We start from the raw sequence: 12,454 nt of genomic DNA, 5'->3' as shown, positions 1-12,454 counted from the left end.
ATTATGCATTTGGCCAATAACCTTTTGAGGCATATTGAGGAAAAAAGTGATAGGTTGTTGTTTGGCAACACCGACCCCCTCATGGATCTGGGTCTTTGTGAAACCCTCTGTCATCTACCATGACATTACTATTGACAGTAAACCTACATTAAAAAAACAAAAAATTCAGTTGTTGAACCTGGCTTTTATAATTTAAGGCTTTTATCTGACATGAAACTTTTTTTTTATATTTTTAAACATTTGAACAAGTTACAATAGAGTTAAATGGAATATTCTGTATTTGTTTTTGTATATTTTATATTATTGTGCAGCATTTGGAAACTGTTTAATGAATTAAATGTGCTTTATATAAATTAAGTGGATTGGAGTAGATTCATCAATGAAAGGAATCAATTCATCGTAATGTATTTAACTCTTATAGTTGAACTTCTTTATTTATTCCATTTAGTCCATATCTGATATGCTATACTTAAAAGCAAAGCTGTAACCCTCTTATTTCCAGTCAAATCAATAATTCTGGGAAGAATCACTTTGTATCTTTGTTTTCCAAACCCACAAATAATAAATTACCATAAAATAATAATTTCTGATCGCTGGCTGCTAATTTTCATTATAGTTGATCATATTGGAAAAAAGGAATAAGAAAAATACATTCATTCGAAAACAAGCAACCTTCACTTGCCAAATTCAAAGCTCAAAGCAGCCACCGCTCAGTTTAAATATTAGAAGCAGAATGTCACTATAAGGAGCTATACTTAAAAAATACAACTTGAAACAATGTTATTAAAGTTTCATTACAAAAACAAAACAAGATCTTCTGAATACAAGATGAGTTTATTAATGATCAACCATTGCCAAACCAGGGGGTCTAAACAGTGAGAAAACAAACACAACAACAAGATGGTATTAAAATCTGCAAAAGTAAGTATGAAATCTGCCGATCATGCAGTGTGGAAAGACGGTGACAGAAAAAGTTTAACATTAATGTAATTTTGGTGGTAACAGCTTTTGCTACTGTGTTCCTACCTCAGGAGAGACGTCACAGTCTCCAAAGACGTCAGAAAAGTCAGTGGGGCTTTTCCTCAGTGTCTGATCTGCAGGCAGCGTGTTGTCATTGTAGGACGAGACAAACTTAAAGTCACTTGTCCTGGATCCAGTTGTCATGTATCCATCATAGTTGTAAGTGCTGCGTAAAGTTCCTGTGCCGTCAACATCTGCATAATTAGGAGGCAGATAACCACTGGGGATTGCAACTGCTCCATCAAACAACAGTCTGGGCTTCCTCCTGCGACAGAACCTCACACCCAGGACAATAATAATGAAGGTGAGGAAAAATGTAGACACTGACACCAGTGCAATGATCAGATAGGATGTCAGCTTTGAGTCCCTCTCATCATAAGAAATGTCCTTGAGTTCAGGCACTTCAGCCAAGTTATCAGAGATCAGTAAATACATGGAGCAGGTGGCAGAGAGAGGAGGCTGTCCGTTATCCTTCACGGCCACAATAAGGTTCTGTTTCATGCTGTCAGATTCAGAGATGTCCCGCTGGGTCCTGATCTCTCCACTGTGAAGACCAATAGTAAAAAGTCCAGCATCAGTGGATTTGACGATGTGATAGGACAGCCAGGCGTTCTGTCCAGAGTCTGCATCCACTGCTATGACTTTGGACACCAGAGAGCCTGCATGTGCAGCTTTAGGGACCAGTTCAGTCATGAGGGAGTTCCCCTCCGGGGTGGGGTACAGTATTTGAGGAGAGTTGTCATTCACATCAGATACAAACAAATTGACTGTCACGTTGCTGCTGAGTGGAGGAGACCCATTGTCTCTGGCCATCACCTGGACTTTAAAACTCCTGAAGTGTTCATAATCAAAAGCCCTCACAGCATGGATCACTCCTGTGTCTCCATTAACAGATACATAAGAGGACACTGGGGCCCCATTCACCTCACCAGGTAACAGAGAATAAACCACTGTCCCGTTTTGTCTCCAGTCTGGGTCTCGAGCAGCAACAGAACATAAAGTGGAGCCAGGTTTGTTGTTTTCAGTCACATGTGCGCTGTAGGACTGCTCCTCAAACACAGGAGGGTTGTCATTGATGTCAGCTACAGTTAAGTGGACAGTTTTAGAAGAGGACAGAGGTGGAGAGCCCTCGTCAGTGGCAGTGATTGTAATGTTGTAATCAGACACTAGCTCACGGTCCAGCTGTTCTGTGGTCACTAGAGAATAATAGTTTTTAATGGAAGGTACTAACTTGAAAGGGACTCCAGTCTGAAGGGAGCAGCGGACCTGTCTGTTGTTCTCTGAGTCTCTGTCCTGAACATTAATGATGCCCACCTCTGTACCTGGTGACACATTCTCAGGGATCTGATTGGTCAGCGTCTTCAAATTAATGATAGGAGCATTATCATTTATGTCTGTGACGTCAACTATTATAGTTGCATAAGAGACCATCCCTAATCCATCTTTTGCGCTGATTTGCATTTCATATGAAGGTGTTTGTTCATGATCAATTATTCCTGTGACTCTGATATCTCCTGTTTTTGAATTAATGGAAAACACATTACCATTCTCGTCAGACCTCTGGTAAAATTCATAACTTACTTCACTATTTAAACCCTCGTCAGCATCAGTCGCAGTCACTGTAATAACCAGTGTATCTGGAGCAGAGTTTTCTGTAAGACTCGCTTTATACACAGTCTGACTAAACACTGGCGCATTATCATTAGCGTCAAGAACAGTGACATGGATGACGACTGTGCCTGATCTCTGAGGAGAGCCGCCATCAAACGCAGTCAACACAAGCGTGATCTCGTTATTATCCTCTCTGTCTAACTCTTTGTCCAAAATCAACTCACAATATTTTCGTCCTGCAGACCTTAAGTTAACATTTAATTTGAAGTTGTCATTTTGCTGAAGGGTGTAGCCCTGTACAGCGTTTTCTCCTATGTCTCCGTCATGCGCTTCACCGAGCGCAAACCGGGCCCCTTTACCAGCCGATTCTCGGATTTCAAACTTAAAAGAATTCTCTTTAAATTGTGGCGCGTTGTCGTTTATGTCTTGGACGCGGATCGTAAAGCGATGCAGCTCTAAGGGGTTTTCCAGCACGAGCTCCTGTTTCAGAATACATGAAGTCTTCTTCGCACAAAGGCCCTCTCTGTCAATCCTCTCCTGAACAACCAGCTCTCCCGTGTTGAGGTTCACGCTGCAGTACTGGACGCCGCTGTCCTCGGAGTCAACGCGCGCCCTGCGCGCAGACAATCTGCCCAAATCAAGTCCAATATCCTTAGCGATATTTCCAATCACGGATCCACGTTTCATCTCCTCTGGAACAGAGTAACTTACGTCTCCACTGATGGGATGAAAGGCAAAAATAATAAATCCCAAAGTGCATGATATGGCAAATCTGCCGTCAGCCATAATGCACTGATTAGAATTGTTATAAAGTTAAGCAAAACAAGCCGTCCGTGAAATATTTTACAAAATCATTCACTCTCCTGCCTCAGTATAACAGAATATTTTACAACAACGACAAAGAAGGGCGGAGAAAGGACGTGGTGCGGTTCACTGGTGAATACTGACACTTAGAGTCTATTTAAAGGAACAGCAAGACGCTTTAAATTTCAATAGTTGCGGTTTTCATTCATTCGGCCTGGGTATTAAAAATGTTAATTTGACATTGCCGTAATTAAATACATAATATGAACATTGTAATAACTGTTTAAGTTAATTCAAGCAAATATGCAGGTGGTTGAGGACTGTATGATGCAAATGTTTTGTCTAATCTGTATCAAAAAGATGAGTAGATATGATTTCTCGTAATGACATTGTGTTTAATATTTTTTTCAACGTGTCAATAATGAGATAAAATGTCTAGAAAACTGAACAGTTAAATAATATCCAACAATCCGTACCAGACATATGCAGGGATTTCTTTTTATGCTTATGTAAATACATTTGTATAAGTATAATTCAAAGCATTTTTATTATATGCGTTTATGTATTTATGCATGACAAGAACTCAATGAGAGAAATGCTCTTTTAAAGTCGTACTCTGTTGATTACAAAATAGGTAACAGAATATCTACAATGTCAATGAAACATTCAATAATATAAATGTATATAAAAACAATATTCAATCTCATAATTTAAAATGAGTGAGGTTTAACAGTGGAACTGTAGATATACTTTTGCAAGTGCTTAGAATTTATTAAAATGCATACAATCATTCAATTTAGAAATGAAATAATCTCTGAGTTTTGTTGCATAAGCTGGGAACAAAGTTCCTGAAAGCCCTTTTCCCTCACTCGGTATTGATTTTGTAAAACTCTAAAATAAGAATGTCTTGTGATCTTGATCGACCAATATCTGATCTGATGTTCAGCAAACATGTTAAACAATCAAGGCCAAATCCCAGTGAGATCCTTATAAATAAACTAAAGGCAGTGCTACTTTCTTCTCACGATCAATTATTGCTTTTTAGAGTATAATTCACAGTGGTGAGTTCTGTTTCCTTCTAAATGTAAATACTACACAGTGCCCAAGTCCAAGAAGAAAAGGAATTGTAGAAAGATTTGGAACCTTGTATTAAAAAGCATAAACACACAGAAGAAGCAGAATTACCTCTAAACTATAGCTACACATTTCAGCACCTCGGACAGAGCTGAAGGTTTGCTGAATTTGGCAGAAAACTTACCCTAAGTAAAAACCTAAATCATTAAAGACTTGAATTTGTAAACTTCAGTATCATAACAATCTAAAATATAAAAGGGGAACAAATACTTTTTCTAAACTTTACAACCATAATTACACTATATGTAAACCAAACAAAATACACACACAATGATTAAAGATGCAGCCAGAGAAGCCAAGGCCTAAGTCATTTTCTCTCAATAACAAATAAACTAGAATCATAACATGAGCTGTTAAACCAATGAAGGAGAAAATATAACAAATGGAGAAATTAAATTACACTTCTTTGCTGTGCTTTACAAAACATTCAGTATATTTCCAATGTATTTCTTTGAGGGAAAAACAGTTGCAGATATGCTCCGGTATATCCAGCAATGATCTGTTCAGGCAGTGCAAATGTAGCCAAAGCCATACTCACTTTCTGAACCATTCACTTGCTGCTCATTTACAATATATTAGGCTAATACTGTACAACATGTAAAGTCAGTCACTAGTTTAACCAAAACGCCCTTGACACTGATAAACAAAGACGTTTCCTCTTTCCTGGCCTTTTAAAGCTGCTCCAAAACAACTGTCCGATCAGAAAACTGAAATATTATTTATTTTCATAATTTTTAATTCTGAATCACGGATATAACTATATGTTCACACAAATCTTGACTAATACATTGCTTTTTTTTAAAGTTGCATCAACTGCATAACCTCAAGAGTCTGACTAAATAGAAAACAACAAAACCACAAAATAATATAAAAAAATAACTAAAAAGCATGGTACAATTTGTGCAAGAAATGTAATATTCAAAACTAAGAATGAAATAAGACAATTAGTTTTGATATACTTATTTATGCTTAAGGTGTTCCTACCTCAGGAGAGACGTCACAATCTCCAAAGATGTCAGAAAAGTCAGTGGGGCTTTTCCTCAGTGTCTGATCTGCAGGCAGCGTGTTGTCATTGTAGGACGAGACAAACTTAAAGTCACTTGTCCTGGATCCAGTTGTCATGTATCCATCATAGTTGTAAGTGCTGCGTAAAGTTCCTGTGCCGTCAACATCTGCATAATTAGGAGGCAGATAACCACTGGGGATTGCAACTGCTCCATCAAACAAGAGTCTGGGCTTCCTCCTGCGACAGAACCTCACACCCAGGACAATAATAATGAAGGTGAGGAAAAATGTAGACACTGACACCAGTGCAATGATCAGATAGGATGTCAGCTTTGAGTCCCTCTCATCATAAGAAATGTCCTTGAGTTCAGGCACTTCAGCCAAGTTATCAGAGATCAGTAAATACATGGAGCAGGTGGCAGAGAGAGGAGGCTGTCCGTTATCCTTCACTGCCACAATAAGGTTCTGTTTCATGCTGTCAGATTCAGAGATGTCCCGCTGGGTCCTGATCTCTCCACTGTGAAGACCAATAGTAAAAAGTCCAGCATCAGTGGATTTGACTATGTGATAGGACAGCCAGGCGTTCTGCCCAGAGTCTGCGTCCACAGCTATCACTTTGGACACCAGAGAGCCTGCATGTGCAGCTTTTGGGACCAGTTCAGTCATGAAGGAGTTCCCCTCCGGGGTGGGGTAGAGTATTTGAGGAGAGTTGTCATTCACATCAGATATAAACACATTGACTGTCACGTTGCTGCTGAGTGGAGGAGACCCATTGTCTCTGGCCATCACCTGGACTTTAAAACTCCTGAAGTGTTCATAATCAAAAGCCCTCACAGCATGGATCACTCCTGTGTCTCCATTAACAGATACATAAGAGGACACTGGGGCCCCATTCACCTCACCAGGTAACAGAGAATAAACCACTGTCCCGTTTTGTCTCCAGTCTGGGTCTCGAGCAGCAACAGAACATAAAGTGGAACCAGGTTTGTTGTTTTCAGTCACATGTGCGCTGTAGGACTGCTCCTCAAACACAGGAGGGTTGTCATTGATGTCAGCTACAGTTAAGTGGACAGTTTTAGAGGAGGACAGAGGTGGAGAGCCCTCGTCAGTGGCAGTGATTGTAATGTTGTAATCAGACACTAGCTCACGGTCCAGCTGTTCTGTGGTCACTAGAGAATAATAGTTTTTAATGGAAGGTACTAACTTGAAAGGGACTCCAGTCTGAAGGGAGCAGCGGACCTGTCTGTTGCTCTCTGAGTCTCTGTCCTGAACATTAATGATGCCCACCTCTGTACCAGGTGACACATTCTCAGGGATCTGATTGGTCAATGATTTTATGTTAATGATAGGAGCATTATCATTAACATCAGTAACATCAATTATTAATGTTGCATATGAAATCAAACCTAATCCATCTTTGGCACTGATTTGCATTTCATAGGAAGATGTTTTTTCATAGTCAATCACCTTATTCACTCTTACTTCTCCAGTTATGGAATCAATAGAAAATACCTTACTGTCTTTACTTGATACATGATCAAACTGATAGGCAATATTACTATTTACTCCTTCATCAGCATCAGTCGCAGTCACTGTAATAACCAGTGTATCTGGAGCAGAGTTTTCTGGAAGACTCGCTTTATACACAGTCTGACTAAACACTGGCGTATTATCATTAGCGTCAAGAACAGTGACATGGATGACGACTGTGCCTGATCTCTGAGGAGAGCCGCCATCAAATGCAGTCAACACAAGCGTGATCTCATTATTATCCTCTCTGTCTAACTCTTTGTCTAACACTAACTCGCAGTATTTTCGTCCCCCGGACTTAGTTTTAACATTTAATTTAAAATGGTTGTTCTGCTTCAGGGTGTAGCCCTGTACAGCGTTTTCTCCAACGTCTTCATCGTGGGCTTCACCAACTGCAAATTGTGCGCCTTTAACAGCTGATTCTCGAATTTCAATAATAAGTAGATCGTCCGTGAATTCTGGCGCGTTGTCGTTTATGTCTTGGACGCGGATCGTAAAGCGATGCAGCTCTAAAGGGTTTTCCAGCACGAGCTCCTGTTTCAGAATACATGAAGTCTTCTTCGCACAAAGGCCCTCTCTGTCAATCCTCTCCTGAACAACCAGCTCTCCCGTGTTGAGGTTCACGCTGCAGTACTGGACGCCGCTGTCCTCGGAGTCAACGCGCGCCCTGCGCGCAGACAATCTGCCCAAATCAAGTCCAATATCCTTAGCGATATTTCCAATCACGGATCCACGTTTCATCTCCTCTGGAATAGAATAACTCACGTCTCCGCTGATGGGATGAAATGCAAAAGCAATAAACCATAAAAAGCAAGATATGGAGAATCTAATGTTTGCCATTTTCCATCCGAGGAAAATAGTAATAAATACTTGCTAAAAGAGCAGTTCTGTTGAATCCTTAAACAAATCCTAGCATTCCGCTTTCGTAAAACTGAATTTTACAACAACTGAGAAAGGGAGGAGAAAGGAGGATACGTACTGCAGTTCACAGGTGAATACTGACACCAAGAGTTTGTTTAAAGGAATGGCAAGTCTTAATACTCTTCTAAAAAACAACACCGTTGCATTTCTAAAATTGTACTTTACATAACCTGTTTTATATAAAACAAATAAACTCACTAATATATAGCCGGTTGCTAAAATCTGGAAAAACTCAAGAGTTTGTTTAAATACTTTTAGTGTGTGTTCAGATGGAACCTTAAATCATGTGTTGAAAACAACACAAATAAAGAAGACAAAAAAACACTCAACAAAAAACTCATACACTTCTCAGCACCATGGACAGAGCCTAATATATGTAGCTTTTTTCAAGACAACTCACTTAAAGTCTGTTTCTTCTAATCATTACTTGGTTTGGTGGGATAGCACCTGTGGTAAATATAAACCATAGTTTTACTTATTGAAGTTGGAGCTTGTGAAGACATTTTGAAAAATAAAAAAATTAGATTACAGGAAGTAGACACAAGTTCTAACACAGAATCCCTCCATCTCATTAATATGTGACATGCCACTGAAAATACAGAGACAATTTACACTGAACTGATACATTTCTAACAGTTTAAACGGTCATTCAGAAACATCGAGGTGTTAAATGGTATTATTGTTTGTAAAATCATAACTATTCTGTAATTTATAGGGATTTTGTTTTTTTGGATCTTGTTTACAGCAAGGTTACTAGGTGACAATTGTAGAATATCCACTACCTATTGCATATTTGCCACCAATGTCCAACCAGGAAGTAACATTTGTAAACTTTACAAAAATGGTCTAACTGGGGACAAACAGGCCAAATGTTTAGTCAAATCTGAAACGTATTTTTTTTACTACATTATGGTCAAATATGTAGTCTAAACTGTCATACAGACTTTAACACAATACATTTAAGTGAATGAAGACCTAACTTCATAAAGATATGTATTAAAATAGTGACACACTTTTAATGGGGATTGAAGTCTTTTTGTACATTTAGTGACACAGTATTTAAACCATGACAGAAAATCAAAACTCCACTCACTGGTGTGAATAGTACAGCCTAAAATCTGACTCTATTGTTGTAAATAAAAGATACACAAAAAAACATTTTGGCAACATATCCTGGCAAGAATAATTTAAAAAGTGTTTTCAAAATAATTAAAAGTTGAGTTCAAAGTCTCACTTCAATATTTAAATGTGAAGTTAACATAGTATTAAAAATACAATTGACTTTGAGGATTTAAAAATATGACCTAAAGAATCTATTTTAGATTTAACATTAATGACTCATTTTCCAGGCACATTGCTGGCTACCATTCTACATTCATTCATTTTCTACTGCTTCTTCCCTTTTGTCATCCACATGACTGGAACCTATCCCAGTGACTTTGGGCCTTAGGCGGGGTACACCCTGGACAGGGGCCAGCTCGTCGTAGGGTTAACACAGAGACAGAGACACACAAATGAACATTCACTCTCACATTCGTTCTATGATTTAATTGGGCCAATTTACCAAACACATGCATGTCTTTGGATGGTGGAAGGAACCCAGAGAACCTGGAGAGAACCCACTGTAACACGAGGAGAACATGCAGACTTTTATCTTGAAATATTAAATTCTACCCCCTTTGTCAATGAGAAAATGCTCCAGTCAAGTCTGAATGATTGTCCAACTACACACACAGCCGCAAGAGTGTGCTACTGAACACCCTCATCTTTCCCATTTAAAACAGAGACTGAGAAATAGCCTTTCAAACAACTGCTCAAGACCTATATGAATCTGTCCCGATTGTAAAAAATAGTGAAAAAGAGTCAAACGAAAAATGACACACTCCTGACAAATACATATATAACATACATATAATTTGCTGTACTGAAGGAAGATAATTTATCATGAAAAGAATATTTTTAGGAATTAAGAATCGGGATTAGTTTGAGTTATGTTTTCCTCATTATTGTTATAATTAAATAGGTTCCTACCTCAGGAGAGACGTCACAATCTCCAAAGACATCAGAAAAGTCAGTGGGGCTTTTCCTCAGTGTCTGATCTGCAGGCAGCGTGTTGTCATTGTAGGACGAGACAAACTTAAAGTCACTTGTCCTGGATCCAGTTGTCATGTATCCATCATAGTTGTAAGTGCTGCGTAAAGTTCCTGTGCCGTCAACATCTGCATAATTAGGAGGCAGATAACCACTGGGGATTGCAACTGCTCCATCAAACAACAGTCTGGGCTTCCTCCTGCGACAGAACCTCACACCCAGGACAATAATAATGAAGGTGAGGAAAAATGTAGACACTGACACCAGTGCAATGATCAGATAGGATGTCAGCTTTGAGTCCCTCTCATCATAAGAAATGTCCTTGAGTTCAGGCACTTCAGCCAAGTTATCAGAGATCAGTAAATACATGGAGCAGGTGGCAGAGAGAGGAGGCTGTCCGTTATCCTTCACTGCCACAATAAGGTTCTGTTTCATGCTGTCAGATTCAGAGATGTCCCGCTGGGTCCTGATCTCTCCACTGTGAAGACCAATAGTAAAAAGTCCAGCATCAGTGGATTTGACGATGTGATAGGACAGCCAGGCGTTCTGTCCAGAGTCTGCGTCCACTGCTATCACTTTGGACACCAGAGAGCCTGCATGTGCAGCTTTAGGGACCAGTTCAGTCATGAAGGAGTTCCCCTCCGGGGTGGGGTAGAGTATTTGAGGAGAGTTGTCATTCGCATCAGATATAAACACATTGACTGTCACGTTGCTGCTGAGTGGAGGAGACCCATTGTCTCTGGCCATCACCTGGACTTTAAAACTCCTGAAGTGTTCATAATCAAAAGCCCTCACAGCATGGATCACTCCTGTGTCTCCATTAACAGAAACATAAGAGGACAATGGGGCCCCATTCACCTCACCAGGTAACAGAGAATAAACCACTGTCCCGTTTTGTCTCCAGTCTGGGTCTCGAGCAGCAACAGAACATAAAGTGGAGCCAGGTTTGTTGTTTTCAGTCACATGTGCGCTGTAGGACTGCTCCTCAAACACAGGAGGGTTGTCATTGATGTCAGCTACAGTTAAGTGGACAGTTTTAGAAGAGGACAGAGGTGGAGAGCCCTCGTCAGTGGCAGTGATTGTAATGTTGTAATCAGACACTAGCTCACGGTCCAGCTGTTCTGTGGTCACTAGAGAATAATAGTTTTTAATGGAAGGCACTAACTTGAAAGGGACTCCAGTCTGAAGGGAGCAGCGGACCTGTCTGTTGTTCTCTGAGTCTCTGTCCTGAACATTAATGATGCCCACCTCTGTACCAGGTGACACATTCTCAGGGATCTGATTGGTCAGTGATTTTAAGTTAATGATAGGAGTATTATCATTAACATCAGTGACATCAATTATTAATGTTGCATATGAGACCAAACCTAATCCATCTTTGGCACTGATTTGCATTTCATAAGAAGGTATTTTTTCATGATCAATTGCACCTGATACAACAACCTCTCCTGTTTTTAGATTAATAGAAAACACATCGTCGTTTTCATCGGACAAGCGGTCAAATTCATACTCAATTTCACCATTTACTCCCTCGTCTGCATCAGTTGCAGCCACTGTAATAACCAGTGTATCTGGAGCAGAGTTTTCTGGAAGACTCGCTTTATACACAGTCTGACTAAACACTGGCGCATTATCATTAGCGTCAAGAACAGTGACATGGATGACGACTGTGCCTGATCTCTGAGGAGAGCCGCCATCAAACGCAGTCAACACAAGCGTGATCTCGTTATTATCCTCTCTGTCTAACTCTTTGTCCAAAACTAACTCACAGTATTTTCGTCCTGCAGAGTTTATTTTAACTATTAATTGAAAATTATGATTTTGCTGAAGGGTGTAGCCCTGTACAGCGTTTTCTCCTATGTCTCCGTCATGCGCTTCACCAACTACAAACTCTGTGCCTTTAACAGCCGATTCTTGAATTTCAAATTTAATTGAAACCTCTTTAAATTGTGGCGCGTTGTCGTTTATGTCTTGGACGCGGATCGTAAAGCGATGCAGCTCTAAGGGGTTTTCCAGCACGAGCTCCTGTTTCAGAATACATGAAGTCTTCTTCGCACAAAGGCCCTCTCTGTCAATCCTCTCCTGAACAACCAGCTCTCCCGTGTTGAGGTTCACGCTGCAGTACTGGACGCCGCTGTCCTCGGAGTCAACGCGCGCCCTGCGCGCAGACAATCTGCCCAAATCAAGCCCAATATCCTTAGCGATATTTCCAATCACGGATCCACGTTTCATCTCCTCTGGAACAGAATAACTCACGTCTCCAGTGATGGGATGAATGGCAAAGATAAAAAACACCAATGTGCAAAATATGGAAAATATAATGTTGGCCATCGTCCAA

The 12,454-nt window shown here is 40.0% G+C and overlaps 3 protein-coding genes across 3 annotated transcripts; all 3 read right to left on the bottom strand.

The window, feature by feature from the left end:
- Nucleotides 1–1,011: 1,011 nt before the first annotated feature.
- Nucleotides 1,012–3,521, bottom strand: LOC140346165 (protocadherin gamma-A11-like). Its single transcript, XM_072432339.1, has one exon. It carries the CDS (start codon nucleotides 3,415–3,417, stop codon nucleotides 1,012–1,014), a length of 2,406 nt encoding a protein of 801 aa, XP_072288440.1. The 5' UTR covers nucleotides 3,418–3,521.
- Nucleotides 3,522–5,538: 2,017 nt separating this feature from the next.
- Nucleotides 5,539–7,944, bottom strand: LOC140346150 (protocadherin gamma-A11-like). Its single transcript, XM_072432332.1, has one exon. The coding sequence runs from the start codon at nucleotides 7,942–7,944 to the stop codon at nucleotides 5,539–5,541; it is 2,406 nt and encodes an 801-aa protein (XP_072288433.1).
- Nucleotides 7,945–8,596: 652 nt separating this feature from the next.
- Nucleotides 8,597–12,447, bottom strand: LOC140346133 (protocadherin beta-16-like). Its single transcript, XM_072432331.1, has 2 exons — nucleotides 10,057–12,447; nucleotides 8,597–8,614 (listed from the first exon to the last, which is right to left on the bottom strand). The coding sequence occupies exons 1-2, from the start codon at nucleotides 12,445–12,447 to the stop codon at nucleotides 8,597–8,599; spliced, it is 2,409 nt and encodes an 802-aa protein (XP_072288432.1).
- Nucleotides 12,448–12,454: the final 7 nt, after the last annotated feature.

This window comes from Eucyclogobius newberryi, unplaced genomic scaffold, assembly GCF_026437365.1.
Source record: "Eucyclogobius newberryi isolate DKJ021-1_F unplaced genomic scaffold, fEucNew1.0.hap1 SCAF_11, whole genome shotgun sequence".
Lineage (NCBI taxonomy): Eukaryota > Metazoa > Chordata > Actinopteri > Gobiiformes > Gobiidae > Eucyclogobius > Eucyclogobius newberryi.
This window is presented reverse-complemented; position numbering and strand designations above follow the sequence as displayed.

Bases quoted from the DNA above. Each gene is read 5' to 3' on its own strand.
- LOC140346165 (XM_072432339.1), bottom strand. From the start codon at position 3,417: ATGGCTGACGGCAGATTTGCCATATCATGCACTTTGGGATTTATTATT.
- LOC140346150 (XM_072432332.1), bottom strand. From the start codon at position 7,944: ATGGCAAACATTAGATTCTCCATATCTTGCTTTTTATGGTTTATTGCT.
- LOC140346133 (XM_072432331.1), bottom strand. From the start codon at position 12,447: ATGGCCAACATTATATTTTCCATATTTTGCACATTGGTGTTTTTTATC.